Source organism: Blennius ocellaris (assembly GCF_963422515.1).
Source record: "Blennius ocellaris genome assembly, chromosome: 5".
NCBI classification, from domain to species: Eukaryota; Metazoa; Chordata; class Actinopteri; order Blenniiformes; family Blenniidae; genus Blennius; species Blennius ocellaris.
In genome coordinates this window covers 21,269,119-21,291,866 of record NC_137654.1, presented here as the reverse complement: position 1 = coordinate 21,291,866, position 22,748 = coordinate 21,269,119, and the positions used below count along the sequence as shown (strand labels likewise).

Sequence of the window (22,748 nt, the reverse complement as noted above, 5' to 3'; positions counted from 1 at the left end):
ACGTGCTTCCTTTCAGCTAAAGACAAAGGGGAGAAAAAACTCTTTGGATTTGCCTTTACTCCTTTGATGAGGGAAGATGGCACCACCCTGTCAGACGAGAGTCACGAACTGTATGTGTACAAGGTACGAACTCATCCAACAGTGGCGATTTGGCGCTCGTTTCTATGTCACTTCAACTGAAAACTTTGAAGACAAACTTGTGTGTAAACGTGTTAAGTACATGGCTCTAATGTGTTTACACTTTCGCCGCACAGCAGAGTTTGAGTCTGATTGGGTGTCTTTTTGTGTGGAGTTTGCATGTTCTCCCTCTACAGGTGTTGAGATTTTTTTTTTCCTGGTTTTCCAACCATCTCATTTGATCTTCCCATATTGGTCCTGCAGTGTGATGAAAATGCCACCTTCAGTAACCAGGGCTTGTACCTGAGCTTGCCCTGCTGTAAGGAGGACTTCAATAGCTGCCCCAACCTGCCGGCTAACTTGCCCTTCCAGAGAAGCCCCAAAGAAACCTTCTGGGTCTCCACGATACTCTGCTCCACCAAGCTCACACAGAATGGTAATCCAGCACGCGCTCCTCTTTGATCTCGTCCTGCTTGATTTGATTCCACTCAGCTCGGTTTTATTCTGTTTTCAGTGGACCTTTTGGCTCTTCTGAACTGGAAGGCCCATCCGGACAGGGTGTTGGACATCCTCGGACGACTACGTCAGATCAGTGGAGAGGAGATTGTCAAGGTCACTGACTTCATATTTATTAAATTATGAGAAGGATTTGAAGACTGTCTACTTTTTTCTTTTTTTTTTGCCTTAATCAAAAAAGTAAAAAAGCACCAAAAACAAATCCTTAACCTCTACCTTCATGGCATTTTGAATGAGATTAGAATGCGATCATCATAAAACATACTTTCCTATTTGGTTGAAGGGGCTATCCATTTTTTCTGCTCCTCTTATATCTATTTTAGTAAGCAGGAGAGTCTTTAATGTGATGGTCTTTTTGAGATTTTCTCTTTTTTTTCTACACAGTTCTTGCGAGATGTCCTGGATACGCTCTTCTGTCTTTTAGATGACAACACTGATAAATACGGGCCGCTGGTTTTCCAATCACTGGTAGGAATTTATTTTTAAAAATGATCGTAGGTAGAGGATGTAAAGGAGCTTTTCGAAAGGAGCATTGTACTTTTGTGTTCAGGTGTTCATTATAAACCTGCTCAGGGACAGTCGCTTCTACCACTTCAGACCTGTCATGGACTCCTACATCCAAAACCACTTTGCCGGCGCTCTGGCCTACAAGTACGACATTAGTTCATCAATTTTGTCTTCAGGAAAATATAAAAACTTGACGTGAGGCTGCAGATGTTGACGGTTTTGAACTTTTGCCCGCAGGGAGCTGATTCGATGTCTGAAGTGGTACATGGACCGCTCGGCCGAGGTTGTCCGGCAGGACCACATACAGGAAGCCATGAGGGTAAGGTATCACACCGACTTCCTCCTGGGTTGATCCTGGCTCCTCCAGTAAGGAATCATTGGCGTGGTCAAACAGGAGTGCTGATAAAGAGTAATGTGACACCATTTCAGGCATCAGGAAGTGAATTTCCTGCCCGGAGTAAAAGCTAATGAAAGGAAGTCATCAAAACCCACTGCAGTTATTGATGTATCGAGTACGCTCTTTGAATTTCCTTTGTGATGTAATCATGTGTGGAGATATTCTTTTTCAAAGCCTGATCGGTAACATTTCTTTGGCGTATTGATATTCGACCTTAAAGCGATAAGACAAGGACGCCCGCTGAGCCGTCTTTTCTTCTACACCCAGGCACTGGAGTACCTGTTCAAGTTCATCGTGCAGTCTCGTATCCTCTACTCGAGAGCCACCTGTGGGATGGAGGAGGAGCAGTTCAGAGCCAGCATCCAGGAGCTCTTCCAGTCAATTCGCTTTGTCCTGAGTCTGGACAGCCGCAGCTCAGAGAACTTGGTCTTCACGCAGGTCAGATTGTTCACACAGCAGCGCCACTCAGGAAACGCTCTCTATCTCACCTGCTCAGCCAGCTGTGTCGTTTCAATCTTCTGTTTTTCATCCGCATGTATTATGATCATTTTGATTTTGCTGATTGATTTATGCTTTGTCATTTTTCATTGTTTCACTTTTTTTGTGCCTCCTGTCATTAACGCTTCATTCTTTGACCCATCCTTGGCTTGATCTTGGACAGTTTAGGGGTGTAAGCAGCTGCATGCCTTTCTCTGAATATGCTGCTGGACTATCGTCCTTCTCAGTAAGTTACAGCGCCCCCCTGTGTTGGTCCCACGTTGCACCAGATGCTGTGCGACCACCAGGCTGCTCAAACACAATGACGCTTTCTTAAGTAACTGGTATACATGAACTTGCAGGTTATCACTAAATACCTTAACAACATGCCTTTGCCTGTTTCACAATATTTATAGCCATATCAATTTGGAATTATTTTGGTTTCTGTCTCTGTCCTTCGAGACCCTATAATATTTAATTATTTTAAATGTTTTATTTTATTTAATTTTTTTATCCTTTCATGTGTGTACTCTCTTTAAAAGTACACATTTCTTCTCTGTGTCCACTGCTTCCCCCAAAGGCGGCACTGTTAAACAGCTTCCCTGATATCTTTGACGAGCTGCTGCAGATGTTCACTGTTCAGGAGGTGGCTGAATATGTCCGGGGAACCCTGGGGAGCATGCCCAGCACTGTGGACATTGGTCAGTCCATGGACGTGGTCAAACTGCAGTCCATTGCTCGTACAGTAGAGAGTCGCCTCTTCTTCTTCCCTGGTGAGACAAATTTATGACAAAACAACACATCGAGATTACATGAAAGGAGTTTTAAGACTTTGTGTTCATTTTGTCTTTCCTCAGAGTCTCGAAGTATTTTGCTGCCGGTGGTTCTGCATCACATCCACCTTCATCTGCGCCAGCAGAGGGAGCTGCTCATTTGTTCTGGGATCCTGAGCAGTATCTTTTCCATCATCAAGACAAGCTCTATGGTATGTTACGCTGCTTTATATGCATGTTCAAGAGAGTCGACTGACACGAGAGTGTAAATATCTGGTCTCGTCAGTGCATCGCTTGCTCTCCTCAACTTGCTCGTGTCTTTCAGGAATCCTCTGTTCAGGAGGAGGTGGAGATGATGGTGGAGAGCTTACTGGATGTGCTGCTGCAGACTCTGCTGTCCATCATGAGCAAATCTCACTCTGTTGAGACATCCAGAGGACAGCGTTGTCCCCAGTGCACTGCTGAGATAACAGTGAGAACCCACTCTGAGAGCCTGTTTGATGGACAATAAGAAAATAGTGAAATTTGTCTCACGTCCTCAGTTGATAAACATTTTTGAATGCGTGTTCTCATGCGTTGTTTTCCTTTGTGCAGGGGGAGTATGTTTCCTGCCTCCTTTCTCTGCTCAGACAAATGACAGAGATCCACTTTCACCATCTACTCAACAACTTTCACAGCAAAGAAGAACTGAAGGTGAGATGCTCCCCGAGTCTCAAAGCTGAGCATTTTGCTTATTACATACCTGCACTGCATCCTCTCTCTAATGTATTCCTCTGCAGGAGTTCCTGCTCAAGATTTTCTGCGTGTTTCGCAATTTGATGAAACTGACTATCTTTCCCCGAGACTGGAGTGTCATGCGGCTTCTAACTAGTCAGTGAGTCTGCCTTATCCATTTCTGTCACGCAGTCTTTGTCCCAGAGATGGTAAGGGAATACAGCCAACCATTAGATCAGGCTCTCTTTAGATAATCCTGCTCTGAAGGTGACGCTTGTGTTGCAAATTTTTTCATCTATTTTTGGCACCCCAGCTCATTTTGTAAGCTGACAGTGTAATGTTTGCTTTTTCTGCAGTATCATCGTAGTGACAACACAGTTTCTGTCTCCGGCGCTGCACAAGAACTTTTCAGAGGCCGATTTTGATTTCAAGGTGTGTCTCGGGCTCCCGTCTTGACACCAAAATGCCACTGTATCTTTCAGTTATTAGATTTGTGAAAACTTGTAAAGTGAAACTGTGGACTTCATGGAAACTTCATGGACTGAAAATCTACATATACTGATTGTTTGTGTGTGTTTTCAGGTGTGGAACTCCTTTTTCAGCCTCACTGTTCTCTACATCAACCAGCCCAGTCTGCAGCTGGAGGCGCTCAGCCCCGCAAAGCGGAAGAAAGTCCTCGACAAGTCAGTCATTGCCCTCAATTTAAAATATATTCCTTTCATTTTTAAATCGTTTGCACACCTCTTTTTATTCCATTTGATCTATTTACAGATACGGGGATATGAGAGTTATGATGGGGTATGAGCTCTTCAGCATGTGGCAAAAATTAGGTGGGTCGATTCCTTCACATAGATTCGCACATCAGTGACACACCGGCCTGGGTTAAATGTTTGCAAACATTTCTATTTCTCAATGTGATTCATTTGATCCAGGTGACAACAAGCCCCACTTCATCCCGGGAATGATGGGTCCATTCCTCGGGGTCACCCTGGTGCCTCAGATCGAGGTTCGAAACATTATGATCCCAATTTTTCACGACATGATGGATTGGGAGCAGAGGAAAAATGGGAACTTCAAACAGGTCACTGCATTGCTAAACGCAGATCGCGCACAGCAGTAATGGACGGCTCTTTATCGCAGGCCTTTGGATGAATATGTGTGTGTGTTTGTGTAGGTGGAGGCAGAGTTGATGGATAAGTTGGACAGCATGGTGTCGGATGGAAAAGGCGATGATAATCACAGAGAGCTCTTCAGCCTGTTGTAAGCATCGAACCTGCAATGTGTGATGCAGAACAATGCCACTCTTTAAGTGTTTTCTTCTAAAGTACTTCTATTCTTCTTTGCTATCACACTCCAGGACCCAATTGTTTGGTCCGTACCCAAGGTGAGGTGTGATCTCTTCACATTTATGACTAAGACACAGTTTGATTCCTGTCAGCTGGCCTCCTGTGATCACCACCTTCAGTAAGAATTGTCTGACTGTGTCTCTGCAGCCTGCTGGAGAAGATCGAACAGGAGACCTGGAGAGAAACGGGAATCTCTTTTGTCACATCAGTCACGAGACTTGTTGAGCGATTATTGGACTACAGGTATGCTATAATTAACCCGCACATCCTACTTATCTGGATCCAAATCTTTAGGTTACAAAGTGGTGAACTTTCTTTTTTTGGAATTTTCATTATAGGGACTGTATGAAAGGAGACGAGATGGAAAACAAGAAGATTGGTGGTTCTGTCAACCTCATGGTGAGACAAGAATATCAGCTTCTATTGTCCCACGTTTATGAATCGTTTCACATTTTTCTCAACACGTGCTGTTTCTATTCAAATGCAGAATTTTTACAAATCCGAGGTCAACAAAGAGGACATGTACATCCGTTACATTCACAAGCTGTGCGACCTGCATCTCCAAGCAGAGGACTTCACAGGTAACTGAGGAAGCATGTTTCAGCCTCTGTTTTCCCTGTGAGGGGCTAAAACAGAGGAGCAAACTGTGTGTTATTCACATCTCGACGTGGATCCGAGCTGCTTCCGAGTTCAGCCTGATTAGAGCTTGACGCATAAAATTATAAGTCCCTTCGATGTCAAGGCATTTCGAGATAGAGATCTTTTGTGCTGTTTTTCTTTATGCTTCAAGCAGCAAGAAGCTGTATAATTAGATCATTTGAGGCAGGTAGTTTATTTTTTTGCCTGCTAGTTACACAGCTCCCAAAGTTTATTGGTATAAATCACAGCACCCTGTTTTTTTATCCCTCAGCAGGTTTTAGATGCTTCAAGCAGCGACATTTTCACTGGTGAAATTTATTCAGACGTGTGTGAACTGGTGCCATGTGCAGACTGACACTTATATCATGAGCAGACATCAAATAAAAGAGGGTATCTAAAAATATGACTGTGTACGGCTCTTTAAAGGTGATTTTTCTGCTGCTTTTCTTTCATGAAGCGGTGTAGTGAGCTGACTTTTAGCAGTTTAAAGGAGGATTCTGGGGCATTATCTTATGAAAACTGGTGAAACTTCTCTCCTTCAGCCTGGATTCGTTGTTCAGCCACAGATAAGGAAGATAATAGATAAGAAAATGGTGGGCTGGCAGAGGCTTGCAAGCTTAATATCACACAAGAGTGCAGAGACACCCTTAGGTAAATGTCAGGTGGAGATAATTATATGCTGCTTTCTGTGAGACTTAGGGATGTTTCTTGATTGTCTTTAATGCCATCAGCCTGTTTTATGTTCTGTAATTCTAGCATTTCTAACACATTTTTCTGTCATAACTGAGAAAGAGAAGTGAATTGCACATCATTTTCAATTTCATAATGCCACTTTCAGTCATCTAAACAAGAAACACTTCAAGTTGTTAACTTGTGTATCTTGGTAAATGTTTCCAGTGCTCACATTTTACTCACACCCATCAACACTGCTGACTATTTTGTGCGAATAAATGTAGGAAAATGTGACTAATTGAACTTTATTCATCACTTACGTAAAAAAACAACAACAGGCAGCCGTGCGGATAATTAACACGTGTTTCAGTGTCCTGCAGAGATTCAACATGCGGCTACTGTGTAAATCCCTTTGTGACTTTAAGGAGATAACTCAGAGGCTCTTGAAGGATTCGTATTTTTAAACAGTTGATTTGAGAGCAGTGTCTCAATTTTTTGAACAATGAACCAACAGCAGTGTTTCAGATTTAGCCTCAAATGCATGTTTTTGGACTGATAATTACTATAAACTGCAATAATGTCTGTGTATTTATAGGTTCTACTGGTAAAATAGCATGTGGTTCATAATTTGGTCTACCAGCTATTTTTTTTTTTTTTAACAGAAAGTGTGAGGGAATCTTCTCAAACATACCTGCACCAAACAAATACAAAGGACTATATGCTAAAGTAGAGATCACTTGTATGTAGATGTGTATTGAAGGTAGTCGGGGCTTTTAGATGTAATATGGCGTACACAATTTGGCTAGCCACAGCAGTTCTAAATCCAAGGAGCTGCGCTTTATTAATATTCTTAATCAGACGGGAAAGGTTAAGGAACAGACAATGAAGGCACTCTAAAGGTGAACATGACACGGAAAAATACAAGAAAATCAGACAAAATGAGACCCCCACAGAGGGAGATTTAATGATGTAAAGAGTTTCAGAATAGACAAATACAAAGCCATAACACATAATGATGACGTGGACACAGACCAGATCACAGTAAAATCAGGACATGACTGGGATTCAGCAGATAAGAACATAACGTCACTAAGATCTGACAAAACAAGGTAAAATCAGGACAGATGTTCTTCTCAATTGTTGCATATTTCAGACAAGTATCACAGACTACCTTTTTGATTCAGGTCAGTTCAAAAGTAATAAGGTAAAATTATTTGCTTACACATATACTGTGAACTCTATCGATCCACCTCCTCGACACACGCACGCACGCACGCACACACACACACACACACACACACACACACACACACTCACACACACACACACACACACACACACACACACACACACACACACACACACACACACACACACACACACACACACACACACACACACACACACACACACACACACACACACACACACACAGTTCTCTTTTCTGCTAAACTTTCTGTTGCTATTGGCAACTGCTGACTGACTGAGTACCAAACCAACTTAACTGACAATATTATTTCCACCATTTTGTCAGATCTGTGAGCAGGCAAAGATTAACAGTCAACACACACGCACATGTTTCTTTTCCTTGTTTTCTCTTTCTTTACAGCAATATTATAGTGTTGCGCTCCTGTGATTTAAACCGTACCTTGAATGTAGCCTTTTCACATCTCTCATAAGTGGAATTAAAACACAATCACAATTTGTGCAAACTCAACTTACTGTATCTAAATCGAGGTTAACATTTGCACACGCTACTCTTGTACATGACTTGTTTGTACTCTCAGAATTCATAGATGTGTTTTTTTAATCATCTAATTGAAATAGAGAATTTTATTGTTAACAAATATTACCTTTAAGAAAATGCACAACTGTTCTACCAGAGTAAAAAAGTAAACACATGTGAACACATCTTCATATTTTCCAATTCTACAAAACTGTACTTTTTTTGTTTTCCTCATTTACTCATATTTAAGTTTAGATATTAAATCAACTTATCTTGCTTTGCACATGCTGTCTAAACTCAACTCAAACAGACCTGGAGGGAAGTGTATTTTATATAATGACATCAGCTTTCATGATTGCTTAAATAATGCATTGATTTGCATGTGCAGCTCTCTCTCCCAGTCTGGATGCACTTAAGATACATTTATAGAAATATAATTCTAAAAAGGTTCTAATCCACATGGGAATAGACAATGTTATGTCACCCCGCAGCACACAGATGTCCTCGGTATTTAAGGTTTGCATACAAACATTAACACTGGTCATAATGGGTTAAAAGGGCCCTGCAGAGTTGTTTTTTTTTTTTCTGTAAACAAAGGAAAAGCAGTGTTTACTTTCAGTGTTACTCACCAAAATAGCAGTGTGTATCCCTGAGGGCTGCAAACAATATCAAAAGGCTTTGTTCATAGTTTTCTTCAGTGCAGTATTATTTATAGCCACATTCACTAGCTTGTATCTCAGATCCATGTTGACATGTAATAGGATAGTATGGCAGAAATGTACACGTTTGTACTCATTTGAAGGACAAACAGTGGAGCTGCACACAGAAAATCTGCTCAGTTGTGTTTCTAATTGTCTGAAACCCAACAAGGATCTTAAATGTTTAACATTTGTTTCTCTGTATCTTTGATCTATCGCTCCATCTGTAATCTTTATTGTTTCATTTGTGGTCCAGTGCTGTTTTAGCGGTTCCAGAGTTACCGCCAAGGCCATCTGCCATCTCAAACCTTTATGGAAAGTTGCTGCTGCACATATTGTGCCTCTGCATGCGCAGCAGGAGGACGGAGATAGATCGATACAACTTTAACATCTTTTCCCTTCTGTATCTGCAGTCTGGCCTCCATCTCTGACGCGTGATCCTTGTAAAACTCACTCCCTTTCACACATTTGCGTTTTTATTATTTTCAGACATGATTTTAATTTGAGTATTGCTCCAAACCGTCTGTAATGGAGACTGGGATGGACTGATGTGGCCTGAAATGTGCAGGTGCTTTTTGCACCTCTGGCCACCATTACACCGAAGCGCAGTCACCACGCTCGGGGCGGCTTGTGTCATGCACCATCTGTTCACTAAAACCGGGCCCAAAATGTCTGGAAGGTTTGGGTTCATCACTGAGGCCAGACTGCACAGATTGTTCAACATCTGCAGCTTTACCACAAAGCAGGCAATCACACCGCTTGCTTTTTTTTTTCTTTTCCTGTCCCCTTTCAACAACAGAGGCGGCGTTCACCCTGCTGTTGTACTGGGAGCTGCTGCAGTGGGAAGACCGGCCTCTCAGGGACTTCCTGCACTACCCGTGTCAGAGCGAGTGGCAACGCAAGGAGAACCTCAGCCGGAAAATCCTCCACTACTTCAACAAGGGCAAGGCCAGTGACCGATTTTATCGCTTTGGCTTTTACACACGCATTCTTGCTGATTTTAAGAGAATAATCTCTCCTCGTGGTGTATTGCGTTGACCTTTGACCTCGTGTGTGTGTGTGTGTGTGTGTGAGTGTGTGTGTGTGTGTGTGTGTGTGTGTGTGTGTGCGGGGGGGTGGGGGGAATCTACACTGCAAATTGGAACGACTTCCTCTGGTGACGCCTTTAAAGAGGGAGCAGCAGACTGGAGACTTACTATGATTTATGTGGATATGAAAGCCAGCATCCTCTGATTGAAAACATTGAGGGATTGAATGAATATCAGGAGTCTGTAATGCACAAGACCAACATAAATCAACTGTTTTATTTTTGTTCCATTTTTTGGTTCCTTTTTTCATGATGAAGAGGCTGTTTGTTCTCATCTCAGTGCAGCAGTTACCAGGCATCATTAAATTCTGCCCTAAATTAACTTAGGAAATGAAGCTTTTTAATCTCTCACAAATCAGGTTTTTACAATGTTTAATAACCGGTAGTTTAATTCTGCCAACAAAAATGATCTTTACAAATTGCTGTGTTTGAAGAAATGTTGAACTGTTTCACCTGAAAAGCATAAAAAAACAATAGTTTCCAGGTTTTTAACATTTTTTTAAATATTTCTCACATGTAAGGAGCATACAAGAGACAGAGGATATTGGAGGGAGATGATCCGCTGTATTGAGCAAGATAATTGCTATTGTATTCTATACATTGATCAATTATTTAGAACAAGATTAAGTAGCTGGAGGATTCTGTCCAAAGTTTTCTAATTTTCCCCTGCTTTAAGTTGTGAACTTCCCATATGCTGTTCTATGAGCTCATCATAAATATTCATAGCTTCTCATCTTCATAATGGCTCAGGAAGTGGATCAGGTGTAAAACTTAAGCCAAATCAAACATGCAGATCACATGATTCACTGTGTCAACCCGAGAAGAGACGCACCTCTCATCCTTGTAACTGTAGCCTGATAAATATCATGTGAGGCTAAATATTGATTTGCTACTGCGAAAACAAATGTGCAGCTTTTGCACACAGCATAATACTTGGTGAGGGTCAGATGTCTGTTCAAATGTGATTTGCTCCCCGGTATCATTTCTCCCTGGCTGGTATTCATCCACAAAATTAAATTAGTGGACCGGTCTCTGTGCTTCGGTGAGGACAATACCCTCCTGATGCTCCGAGCAGCTGAGAAGCAAATGAAAGTGGCCTCCTTTATGAACTCTTAGTCATCTCGCCTTTATATTGCTGTGCGTCTATTAAAAAGAAGAAGCTATCGTGAAGCCGGGGAATAGTGTTCTGCTGCTGCGCTCATTAAAGTTAATGCGGGACAAACACCAACTGCATGTTTTAGGACCAACCAGCAAGTCAGTGGATCTGTGGTCAGACAAAGAGGAGCAGGCCTTCATAGTCTACCTTACATTATAGTGCAAACTATTGTCGTAATTACTTGTAATTACACATAAGTCACCATCATAAACATTCAATGTTGTTATTACTAGTTTGTCATATGACTGAATCAAATAGAAGTTATTAACGATATATAAATTACACTGGCTTGTGGTTTAAGCTACATAAAATGGCCTAATTCATACACATAAGCTTAAAAATGACTCAATCTGTTTAGCTAAAAATGTTGAATATTTTACCAGAGGAGATTTGAAAAACATCACCAAAAGACAAATCAAGCAAAAAAAGTGGGTTTGCTCAAAAAGTGACTCTGAAAATTAGTTTAGAAACATGGCAATTTTATTCAACTTTTGGAAAAAGTTAATAATGACGCCCAATATCTTTTACTTCTAACAATAAACATGTGGATTGGTGACTCTAAATTACCCCGAGATGTGAATGTGAGTGTGTGGTTCTCTATCTCTGTGTTTGCTCTGTGTAGCTACGATTGCTGTCCGTGATTCTCACCTTTTGTGCCGTGACCCAAAAGGGAGCTTTAGGTTCCTTCTGGAAAAAAAAAAAAAATTGGAGCATGGTGAAACACCTATACGACAGAAAATACAAGATATAGATTTTAGTATGTTGAGGACAAAGCATCTTTGTGTTTTGTGACATTCAGACTTTTGGAAACTAAATCTGAGGAGAGAACAATTTTACTTCATATTAGTACTTTAAAATACAACTGAGTCTCTTAAAAAAACTGAATTTGAAGACTTTTGTTCTTAATTAAATCCAGATAATTGAGTACAACAGCATGTCTGGGTCACTCATGTCCACTGTTTTGGGGTTGAAAATGCACTGTGGTTTTCTTGATTTGGTTTGTTGAAGGCGAGGCTTTCCGACAGGTTTTAAACTTTCATTGAAGAGATCAGAAAAGAGACTATTATATATCATGTATTTCAAAAGACAAACAAAAAAGTAAAGTCTTACAGAGTTTGTGACTAATTCATGATTTATAGCACAACATGACTAATGGGGAATGAATGAGTAATTCTTATTAACATTTATTGAACTGTTATAATTCATACTTGTTTTGTACTTTATTTCATTGAATGCGCATGTGGTTATAGATATGTAACCACTGTAGATACTGTATGTAACCACTGTAATTAATCACTTCTTTCCTGGTCATATTTTGGTGGCTTTTATCTGCACAAATAAATGAGATATCAATGAATCTTCGACTTGCAGATGTAACGATTAGAATTTTTTTGATATTGCACAGTTTTGCAAATCTACATTTGATTGCACATTCTCCCTAATATGAACAAATCCACCCCTCGAGTTTTAGTGAATTCACCCTTTATCTTGTTTCTTTATCTGACTCTGCAGTGCTGGGAATACGGCATCTCTCTGTGCCGAGAGCTGGCGTTCCAGTATGAGACTTTATATGATTACCAGAGCCTCAGCTGGATCCGGGTAGGTGGACTCATGCATGCTGGCTGCTTCTATTATGAAACAGACATCCTGTGTGACGCTGGGAGCTGAGATTTTCATCTCTCTGTTATTGTCGGTGTGAACTCTGTGCAGCGTCAAACACAATGTCCTAATTACCTGCGCTCGCCCACACTCAGCAGGAACCGCAGACGACTCAGTAATGTGCGTGATTAAGTCATTATTCATCAGGGCTTTCTCACATTTGTGTCTTTGTGCCACAGAAAATGGAGGCCGCATACTATGACAACATCATTGAGCAGCAGAGAATCGAACCGGAGTTCTTCAGAATGGGATTCTATGGCAGGAAATTTCCTTTCTTCCTCAGGGTAAGACGTTTCCACGTCTCGTATGATCTTACCGGTTAGGATTGTGCTGATGTGGTCAGAAGTCCATCATCTGCAGAAAGACGAAGCAAAACAAACCACAGGAAGCTGCAGATGAAGAGAAAAGAGTAACTAGCTGCTCGCTCGGCCATGTTTCATCTCAATGGGACTTCCTGGTAAAACTAAAATAAATGTATATAAATGACTGAAGTTTGTAAATATAAAAGTATATTCCTCACAAAGCATTACACTTCTCAACTACACGTATCCACAGGTCAAAGTCACAAGTCCTAATAATGAAACAAACAAAAGCGGGCCATTTCAACGGACTCATCTTCTGCCGTATACTTGCATTATGTTTGTAACTACCTGGATTAAAGTTTTATTCACTCATCTCCATCACTGCCATGAGTTTACCTGCCACCGACTCCACGGATGAGCCACAGAGATCAAAATGTTCCGCACCACACAATCTTTAGTTCAATGCTGGATTTCAAAAAATAGCCAAATATATCATTAAGAAAATGAAATTAAAATTACAGTATTGTTTTATTTATTGTTTTATTTCAGTTACAGTTACAGGTTCAGCTCAAAAGTTGAATTTTTGTGCATTCACCTCATAGTGCTTTTAAGTTTACGCACACATTTTAAGACAAGACAAGTAGTAATCATTGCCCTGTTACACATTGCACTTGAAAAGACCTACACCATTTACTTCTGAAAGATATAGACACCATGACTAATTAAAAAGATGATCACATTGCAACAGATAGTATCATATTATACATAATATGGAGAAATGCTCTCAAATGTTGGCATAAATATCAATGAAAAACCTTCTGTGGGACTAAAGTATGTCACACTGTGTAATATTTTATCAGACAAAAAACAAACCACATTTTTTTCTGTACAAACACAGAAGTGGAATCTTCATTCAGCTAACAATAACCATCAGTGTAACGACGTCAAGATAAATTCACTTACTGATAATCTAAAACTTATTTACATAATGAAATGACATGAGCATAATGCTGCTTGGTAAAGACAATATAACACACAAATAATTTTTATATGATGGAATTAAAAAATGCTATTTTTTAGTTTCACTACCAGTTTTTGTCAAACTGTAAATTTGGTCTTAATAAAATGCAATAGAAATCTCCAATTACATCATATTTTCCAAAGATTATAGGTTAAAACAGTCATGATAAAATTATGTAAGATCCTGGAGCAACTGCCGAGCTCTCCTCCGCATCTTTTTTTTGGTGTGATTTCTCCACTCTTGCTGCTCTCAGAGAGCTGCAGAGCGGAGCTGCAGCAGCAGGCAGCCTGTGTGACGACAGATAATGTTGGTTGTTGGATGCAGCCAGCAGCTATTTTCGGCACAAAAGGACTAAAAACCCAGAGTGTGCTACCTGCTCACAGCGTTGGAGGCTAGGTGGTGAGCACAGTGAGGCAGGTATTTCACCCACAAAGAGCTCAAAGAAAGGGTGAATATTGATCTCACATTGTGGTGTCCACAGCTCATGTTACATCTCTGCTGCCTGCAGATGAATAACTAAACAAACTGCCGCATGAAATCCAAAAGCTTTTGTTTGTCAGGAAGACTTTTCAAACAAATAAAGTGGTTTTCTCGATACAACATGGATACAACTACAGGTCTTAAAGCAATAGCAAATGAAAGCAGAGAGTCTTCCTAATTAAAAACCAGCTCAGGTCTTTAGTCGTGTAAAGCAGATTTTCTTCTTCTCTTTGTAGAACAAGGAGTTTGTCTGTCGAGGTTACGACTACGAACGGCTTGAGGACTTCCAGCAAAGGATGCTGGGAGAATTTCCCCAGGCTATAGCCATGCAGCATCCAAACCAACCAGACGACACCATCCTGCAGAGTGACGCTCAATGTATCCTCAAAATGTCACTTTGGCTAAAATGCACGAGTTTGATATTTATGATATATTTCTTTATTATTTTCAGCATTTTTGAAAATTCGATTAAACAACTTTATTAACTCGTGTGTATTTTTACTTGCTCTTCTCCATGGCTCGGTTGATATTTAAAAAAAAACAAAAAACAAAAAAAATAAATCAAAAAACCCATCAGTTCTCTGAAAGCATTTCCCATGACTGTCCCTCCTGCTTCTCCCTCCTCTGTGAATATTCATGCACGTCTGTCTTATCTGTCATTTCCTTGACACTCGGCTTCTAGACTTGCAGATCTATGCGGTGACTCCAGTGTCAGACATCTCTGATGTGCCTCAGCTGGAGCGTGTGCCTGAGAGGATCAAGAGTTTCTACCGCATAAACAATGTGAGCCGCTTCCACTACGACAGGCCTTTCCACAAGGGGCCCAAGGACCGCGAGAATGAGTTCAGGGTATGGAGAGCCTCCTCTCACAAACAAACCGAATTCAGATGTAACACTATTGAAGAACACAAAATAGATCCAAATCTGGAAACTGCAATTTATTCATGCATGGCTTTTTGTTTTGTTTTTTGGGTTTAACAAGCATTTCAGATGCTGTAAGCAGGTGTAACACCCTCTGGTGGCCAGGGTACAAGGCCTTCCACCCTATAATACCTTTCAAGTGTGGATAATTTTTATATATTCAACTCACAGAACCAAGAAGAGACAAGACAAGCTTGGAAAAACAACGATATGTGTGGGTTTAATTTGATCAGATTGGTCCAATATTTCCTGGCAGCATAAACACGTAACACAAAAATGATTTAGATTTAAATGCTTGAATTAGCATTTTAGGCATACATTATACTTGTACTAATCATGTATTCCTTCTTGTCTGTGGTTAAATTATATTCAAGCTGGTATTCATCCAAACATGACTCTTGTGTAACAGCCTCTGTAAGAGTAACTCGGAGTATTCCCAGACTGAACTGCAGGTCTATTAGTCATTATCACAGCAGAAAAAGTAATGTGTCAAGTGGAAAACTTTCAAATGTAATGATACAATACAAGACTTTACCCATATATCATGTCCTAAAAACAACCAGCTTTCTAAACAATGCAGAGCTGGACTTTATTTCTCATCATCTCAGCACTTGCTGTTGATAGTTGCAAAAATCCATGGAAACCTGCTTACAAAGGTGTCCCTGTGTTGTTTAAATCAGAGTAGTATTTCCATAGTATTTTCCTCCATCATGCAGAGGTAATAATTTAGATAATACAGAAATGTTTCACATTTTTAGGGATCCATTTATCATAACTAGTTAATTTAAGACAATCATTTATGAAGATGCAGAACAGAGTCGTCAATGAAATAAAATAAATCCTATGATTTATGCCACTATGCAATAACTGTAAAATGCATTTGCAGCTGCAAGGTGAAAAGGTAGAAAGTCAGGCTGGTTGTAGTGGCTGTACTTGTACAGCACAACATATTCTCAGGTTGTGCACATTGTAAGACGTTTAAGAGCCACTGCTCTTGAGAATTGTTCCTCTAGCTTCTTGTTAGAGTGGATATCTGCTCAACAGTCACTCTATATGAACCTCCAACTGTATATTTGAGGAGTCTGATCCCGGAGCAGTAGAGAAGACACTACAGGTTCAGAAAGAGATGGCCTTGTGTCAGAGGTGCTGTCTTGTATTCACTACTTCTACAAGCTTGCACTGACTTCAATTAGCAACTGTGTGTAACACACCTTATCACCAGTGTCTCTGACTGCTCTTCAGCTCAGCACAGTGCTACAAACTCCACTCTGCTTCAGGGACTTGGACCAGACATAAAACTGGGGTTTCCTATGACACAGTAACCCATATATAACCACACAGGACTTCTCTGGAGTGACCCACGTGCTATTTTGAAAGCACCAGCCTCTGTCTTTATCTTCCACACACGGTCAGATTTATTAGTCTCTCCACAAAAAGCCTGACTCACTATTTGGTTTAACAGAGTCTCTGGATCGAGAGAACCACCCTGATCCTCTCCCGTCCTCTCCCTGGGATCTCCCGCTGGGCGGAAGTGGAAAGAAGAGAAGTGGTGAGGCGCTCAGACATTCATACTACACGATTTAGTTTCACTCCCTCGTCCTCTCACACTTAGGGTCTGTTTATTTGAAGGTGGAAGTGAGCCCTCTGGAGAATGCCATCTATGTGGTGGAGAATAAGACCCAGGAGCTGCGGACACTGATCAGCCAGTACCAGCACAGGCAGCATCACGGCAACATCAACCCGCTCAGCATGTGCCTCAACGGCGTCATCGATGCCGCTGTCAATGGAGGCATCGCTAGATATCAGGAGGTACCGTTGCAGGGAACCATGGCGACTGCACAGAGGATGAATGATGAAATGGTGACGTGAGCGATCTAAACCTCCTCACTTGTGCTCTACAACAGGCCTTCTTCGACAAGGACTACATCAGCAGTCACCCAGAGGACACGGAGAGGATCACACATCTGAAGGATCTGATGCAGGAGCAGGTCGGACTTGAGTTCAACCGTTTGGAAAGAATCCCAGTCACATGGCAGCCCACTAAACATCCTGTGTTGTGAACAGGTGCATATTCTCGGTGTGGGTCTGGCAGTTCACGAGAAGCTGGTGCATCCAGAAATGCGTCCTCTGCACAAGAAGCTCGTCGACCAGTTCCACATGATGAGGACAGGTTTACACCATGTGAGTAGACTCGCGTTGATACGGTTTTTAATAACATGAGCCTCTTTCTTCTGATGAAGCCATAAGAATATTTAAAGAAATGTTCATGTAAGTTGAGATGAATTATTTTTTTTTGTAGTTTTGTCCTCGCTTGACAGATCCTGTGATGATGATCTGAATGATCATGTATGAGGCCTTTTGTGGGTCCAACTTTGTTTGCATGACCTTTTGAAGTTGAGACTTTCACATTGTGATCTGCAGTGGGACAATGGACGGTTGTTGTAAATGTCATCACCAGAGCAAGATGATAGCACTCCTTTGTTGAACGTCTTGGCTCTTCTTTCTGGAAACCGTCATCATTTCCATCTTCATAAATGGTTCTTCCCGGTCACCAGGCTGTCACACAGGCTGCAGTGTGTCGGCAAGTTAATGTTTTAAAGCGTTTTCGAGCAGTTTGAATATTCAGAGCAGTATATGGTTGGGTCCCAGCAGGGTGTCCCCGGCGTGGATCGCTTTGGCCCCGCAGGCTGCACAGGGGTCAACTCTCCTCGAGGCATCCTCTCCTCACACAGCCACATGAGCCCTGAGAGCATGCGCCTCATGCACAGACACAGGTCAGTCACACACACAAACACACACACGCACACACAAAAAACAAAACAAACACTTTTCTGCTTGAGGTAAAGCTGGAAAGGATGTGAAGCTAGAAGCAATGATTTGATAAGCTGAAAAAGTGTTTTCACACTATCTAACATGGAGTCTGTCCTGCAGCCCTCTGAACCTGCAGGGTTCGATCCGTCACTCCTCCTCCTCCCTCTCCTCTCACACTTCCAGCGAGGCAGGGAACCTCGTCATAATGACCGACGGCCTGATGGGAGAGCACCCCGAGGAGGCATTACACATGCAGGTAGGATGCGAAGCTATAATCACACACTCATGGGATGCAGTACAATCACATTGGTGTACGTGATGATGAATAATTAAAAGATACTCACAGGAAAACAGGTCATTTCAGGAAACCAACCACCCACACTGTCTCATTAGTCTCCTCGCTGAGCTTACTTGTTCTTGATGCTGTGTTGGAAACATGTACATACCTTATCTCTCAAAGATGCATTAATTCATACATTCATTTCTATGGTTTATTAGTGCATTGATAGCTTTGAATAAACTGTGTTTTGCAGCCGAGTCCCTCCTCCTCCAGCCTGAGCTCAATCCGCTCCAACTCTTCCCAGATTATTAACTCTGCTCCCTCAAGTGCCAGAGGTAAGAAACAGCTTCGGGGTCACACCAAAGAGGGATTTAACAGTGAAATGGCATCTACTGCATACTAAATTAGTTATATTTATCACAGTTTTAGAGGTATGATAATCACAGATTTTTCTCAGCTCTTCCTCACACCAGCGACAAGCCTTTGAACTACAGTCCAGTTGCCCACAGAAACAAAACAATGCAAGATTGTGCTCGACACGAGAATAAAACATATACAAAACGCTTAAAGAAGATCCCTGGTGGGGGTTCCTCATTTTGACATTCAACATTTTGATTGTCACTGTCCCATTTTATAAATTAGATGTAAAACAAAAAAAATAAACCTTAAATAAGACATAATAGTGACTATATTTATAAAGAATATCAATAGTGTCAGTTGCTTTTTTTTTAATGTGCATGTTGTTTGAGTTCAAGCTCAGTTTTCACAGTGTTCAAAGAGAAAATTTTAAAAATATTTCCAAACAAACTCTTTGTAACAATAAATTGAAAGTGTTACAGGTTGCAGTTGCATCACCATACTTTAAAGTCTGAATGCTTTTCCTTTCTTTTCTTCTCCAGGCTCTCCGTCATTACCCGATAAGGCCAAACACAACCGAGAAGTGATGATTTTGTTGCCGTCGCATCGCGAGAGGGCCAACAACATGTATTACAACATGACAGAGAACGGACAGGTAGAAGAGAGCCACACCGGGTCAACATGGAAAACAAAACTTTAAAATGTCCATCGTCGTTAACATAAAGTGTGCTCTCTATATATTTTAGAACAACCACATGCAGCGTGCCTTACTTCAGCAAGTCAGCCCCTGTAAGCCTTGTGCTGATCCCCACATGAACCTACCAGAGAAAGGTAATGTTACAGGTCAAACAAGCTGAAAGCCATGTGCTGCTGTGGCGTCTGCAGTGCGCTGATGCAGTTTTTATTTCTCTTCAGTATTTCCCAACACGCCCAACAGCTGGAGTCTGGATGGAGAGAACAGGGAGCAGGTGGCCTACATGCCAGCTTCGACCGGAGGTGTTGGGATGCCCCCTGTACCGCCTAGATCTTTCCCACAAGGTCATTATTATTATTTTTCTCATTATTTTTTTAACTGCTTTTTTTTAGGTGGTGTTCAGCTCATACGGTTGTTTTCGTGAAATTAGAACAACATATTTATTTAAACATGGCACCGTCTTCTCACTTTTATTTATGTAACTTTTCCCTGCAGGTCATTTCCTGATGCACTGTGATGCATTTCACCACCAGAACAGTGATCCTCCGCCTGCCCTGCCTGTCCGTTCTCTCCGGAAGGTCAGACAAAACAGACCATCATTTCAATCATTAAAACACTTTTCAAAGTGCTTGAAAGAGGCCGGTGCTGCATGAATCCCGCCAAGAAAATACAACTTACCTGAAACAATCAAAATGAAGATAAAACACGTAAAATAAGTTTAATTACAAACAATTCAACTCGATTAATTCCAATCTGTTAAGAGTTGATTTTGAGATTTGCCAACAAAAGAGATATGAAAAATAATGCAGTAAAATCAAGATAACACGCCTCTGACTCGACCAGACAAATTGTATTTGAGCACATTTTTTTAATTTGAAGGTCTCCGATTGATCTCCACACTCACATTGTGGTGAAGTGATATATGATTGTTTACTCACCATTTACATTGAATCTGGAAACATCCGCATCATATGTACTTAATGCAATCTCCTCCTGCGCTTGTTCCTGAGCCTTCTGTATTCAGATTAACATCAGTGTTGACAGATGCTGATGATACAGAAACAGTTTTGGGAAACATATTTGAACTGGAGATTTCAGTATATTCTCTCTGCGTTCAAACATGCTCACATTTCTGTAATGATCTGCTCCCACACACAGACACACTGTTACAACTGAAGCGATCGAGAAATACTTAATAGCTGAGACCAAACACATTTGACCTCACATCACACAGATGTGTTTTGCTCTTTCGCCTCAGAAAAACCCCTCTAACTACCCATTAGAGGCCAAGCTCATCTGATTGATGCTTTCATTTTGAAAAACAAACTTATAATAAAACATTTAATCGCAGAACTTTAGTACTGACTGAGATGTGTACGATTATATGAACTCACATAAATCTAGTGAGAAACAATAGTGAAACATATTTAAGCTGTTAGTAATACAATATGTTAAACTTTTTCATTAACGTAATGTAATGCTGCCGATTTTTTTAATTTGAAACTTCAAAAGGTCTCAGTAAACATTTACTAATTTTGGCCTCAGCAAGACACTTTCTATTAGTTTCATTTGCAGTTTATTCAAGGTATTATTGTGAAAAACATTCCCTCCCTTTATGTGTTTCTGCAGTCTCCTCTCCACCCCATCCCCGGCTCCCCGACCAGTCCTCAGTCAGCCCTGGGGGGCAGTAACTCCACTCTGTCGGGCAGCGCCAGCAGCGGCGTCTCCTCCCTGAGTGAGAGTAACTTCGGCGGTCAGTATCCTGATCCCGGCCCCATCAGAAACGACGCCCTGGAGCCCCTCCCCAGCCACCTGTGGTCCCCCCCTGATGAGTACTTGGCCTCACCCTACTTACACATCCACTACGGTGGTCCGGAGATCGACTCCATGGACCCGGTCCGCCCTTTCCACTACCGCAGCCCCGCTTCACACCCGCACACGCACACACACCCTCACGCTCATGCTCACGCCCATCCCGGGATGGACGGCCACTCCCACGGCCCGCTGCCTCACCACCACGCTCCCACCCACGTTCCCACCCACGGCCCCCACCACATCCCGTACCGCCGGCCTCAGCCCCCGGCCGTGCCCCCCAAACCCTACCTGAGAGAGGGCTGCATCCCCGAGGAGGACCTGCCCCCTCAGCCCATCCCGCTGCCCCGCAGGATCTTCCACTCGCCTCACGGCCACAGGGAGGAGCCGGGGAAACACCCCTGGGAGCAGTGCATCAGCGAGGAGCACGAGGAGACGCAGTGATGCGGGGCTGCAGCTACAGTTCAGTCCGGGCTCGCTTCTCCTTGTCTTCTTCCCTCCATTTGTGCTGAGTCAGAGGAGCGGCGATAGCTTGCTGCGGCGTAATGGAGCGCTCTTGAATTTCAACGCACATGAAGGGAAGAAAAAAAAGGAGTCGAGGCACAATTTGAGGCACAACCGCCATCGCTGCTCCGTGTGTGGCCTCTTAGATAGAGTTAAAAGAAAAATATCTGTCGAACACAGATTAACTTTGTTCAAAAATTGATATTGATTGTACACACTTGTACAACTCGTCTGTAAGCATGTTTTTTCATTTGAGAATAATATGACAACAGTTTTGTGAAATACGACAACCATGATCAGAACCAACACAATCCCAGGTGCAGTATAAGCTCTGAACTCCCTTAATTTGACTTTTCATGTCATTTTCACAACACAGAAGCTTATTATTCACAGTGAAGTGACTTCTCTGCTTTAAATGCTTCATATATACGAATTCTTATTTTGATAAATTTGCTACATTATAGTGTTTTCGAAGGCTTATATCCATTATGTTTTTCAAAACACTGTTAAGTGCTCCTTAATAGTGAATCATATCAAATGGCGCACTCTAATACGTGTTGCTGCCGGGCTGTCATAAGTCGCAGGTCTCTAAGGTTGAACTTGCAGCTCTCCTCTTTGGACCGGCATCTCAAGGGACATGAACTTCAGTCACTGACTATTTCCCACCCGTACCATGTGTACGGGAACTTACGTGAATGTATTCAGATGAGATGTTCTACTTGTATTGCACAAGCTGCAATCCTGGTTTTTGTTTAAGTGCTTTAAGTTGAGTCTCTGTTGAAGAAGTCTGTTAGTTTCTTTTGTGTGACAAAGATATCTCCAGAGGAACGAGAGGCTTTGGGTCGACTGAGAGATCAAACTGAGGACAATGACACACACACACACACACACACACACACACACACACACACACACACACACACACACACACACACACACACACACACACACACACACACACACACACACACACACACACACACACACACACACACACACACACACACACACACACACACACACACAGAGGTGAAACACCAGAAGGAGTCTCCATTTAACCCCTCAGCCACCTGCTGGACATT

The 22,748-nt window shown here is 41.8% G+C and overlaps 1 protein-coding gene across 1 annotated transcript in view; it reads left to right on the top strand.

Moving 5' to 3' along the window:
- Nucleotides 1-21,799, top strand: part of LOC308130901 (dedicator of cytokinesis protein 3-like) — a gene marked incomplete at its 5' end in the record, with an annotated part of 45,749 nt that extends 23,950 nt beyond the window's left edge. The window contains 39 exons of the mRNA XM_080497412.1: nt 17-123; nt 382-553; nt 632-729; nt 1,018-1,101; nt 1,184-1,284; nt 1,378-1,459; nt 1,805-1,975; nt 2,199-2,261; nt 2,595-2,787; nt 2,872-2,999; nt 3,113-3,259; nt 3,382-3,480; nt 3,567-3,661; nt 3,858-3,933; nt 4,084-4,184; nt 4,273-4,331; nt 4,434-4,582; nt 4,676-4,761; nt 4,859-4,885; nt 4,995-5,090; nt 5,186-5,246; nt 5,335-5,428; nt 9,382-9,530; nt 12,338-12,424; nt 12,664-12,768; nt 14,524-14,665; nt 14,970-15,136; nt 16,671-16,757; nt 16,838-17,017; nt 17,113-17,196; nt 17,273-17,389; nt 17,840-17,982; nt 18,140-18,275; nt 18,553-18,634; nt 19,199-19,311; nt 19,403-19,487; nt 19,572-19,694; nt 19,846-19,928; nt 20,980-21,799. Coding sequence (XP_080353538.1) covers nt 17-123; nt 382-553; nt 632-729; nt 1,018-1,101; nt 1,184-1,284; nt 1,378-1,459; nt 1,805-1,975; nt 2,199-2,261; nt 2,595-2,787; nt 2,872-2,999; nt 3,113-3,259; nt 3,382-3,480; nt 3,567-3,661; nt 3,858-3,933; nt 4,084-4,184; nt 4,273-4,331; nt 4,434-4,582; nt 4,676-4,761; nt 4,859-4,885; nt 4,995-5,090; nt 5,186-5,246; nt 5,335-5,428; nt 9,382-9,530; nt 12,338-12,424; nt 12,664-12,768; nt 14,524-14,665; nt 14,970-15,136; nt 16,671-16,757; nt 16,838-17,017; nt 17,113-17,196; nt 17,273-17,389; nt 17,840-17,982; nt 18,140-18,275; nt 18,553-18,634; nt 19,199-19,311; nt 19,403-19,487; nt 19,572-19,694; nt 19,846-19,928; nt 20,980-21,606 — 4,799 coding nt within the window. The 3' untranslated portion in view covers nt 21,607-21,799. The remainder of the gene's footprint in view (nt 1-16; nt 124-381; nt 554-631; nt 730-1,017; nt 1,102-1,183; nt 1,285-1,377; nt 1,460-1,804; nt 1,976-2,198; nt 2,262-2,594; nt 2,788-2,871; nt 3,000-3,112; nt 3,260-3,381; nt 3,481-3,566; nt 3,662-3,857; nt 3,934-4,083; nt 4,185-4,272; nt 4,332-4,433; nt 4,583-4,675; nt 4,762-4,858; nt 4,886-4,994; nt 5,091-5,185; nt 5,247-5,334; nt 5,429-9,381; nt 9,531-12,337; nt 12,425-12,663; nt 12,769-14,523; nt 14,666-14,969; nt 15,137-16,670; nt 16,758-16,837; nt 17,018-17,112; nt 17,197-17,272; nt 17,390-17,839; nt 17,983-18,139; nt 18,276-18,552; nt 18,635-19,198; nt 19,312-19,402; nt 19,488-19,571; nt 19,695-19,845; nt 19,929-20,979) is intronic.
- Nucleotides 21,800-22,748: the final 949 nt, after the last annotated feature.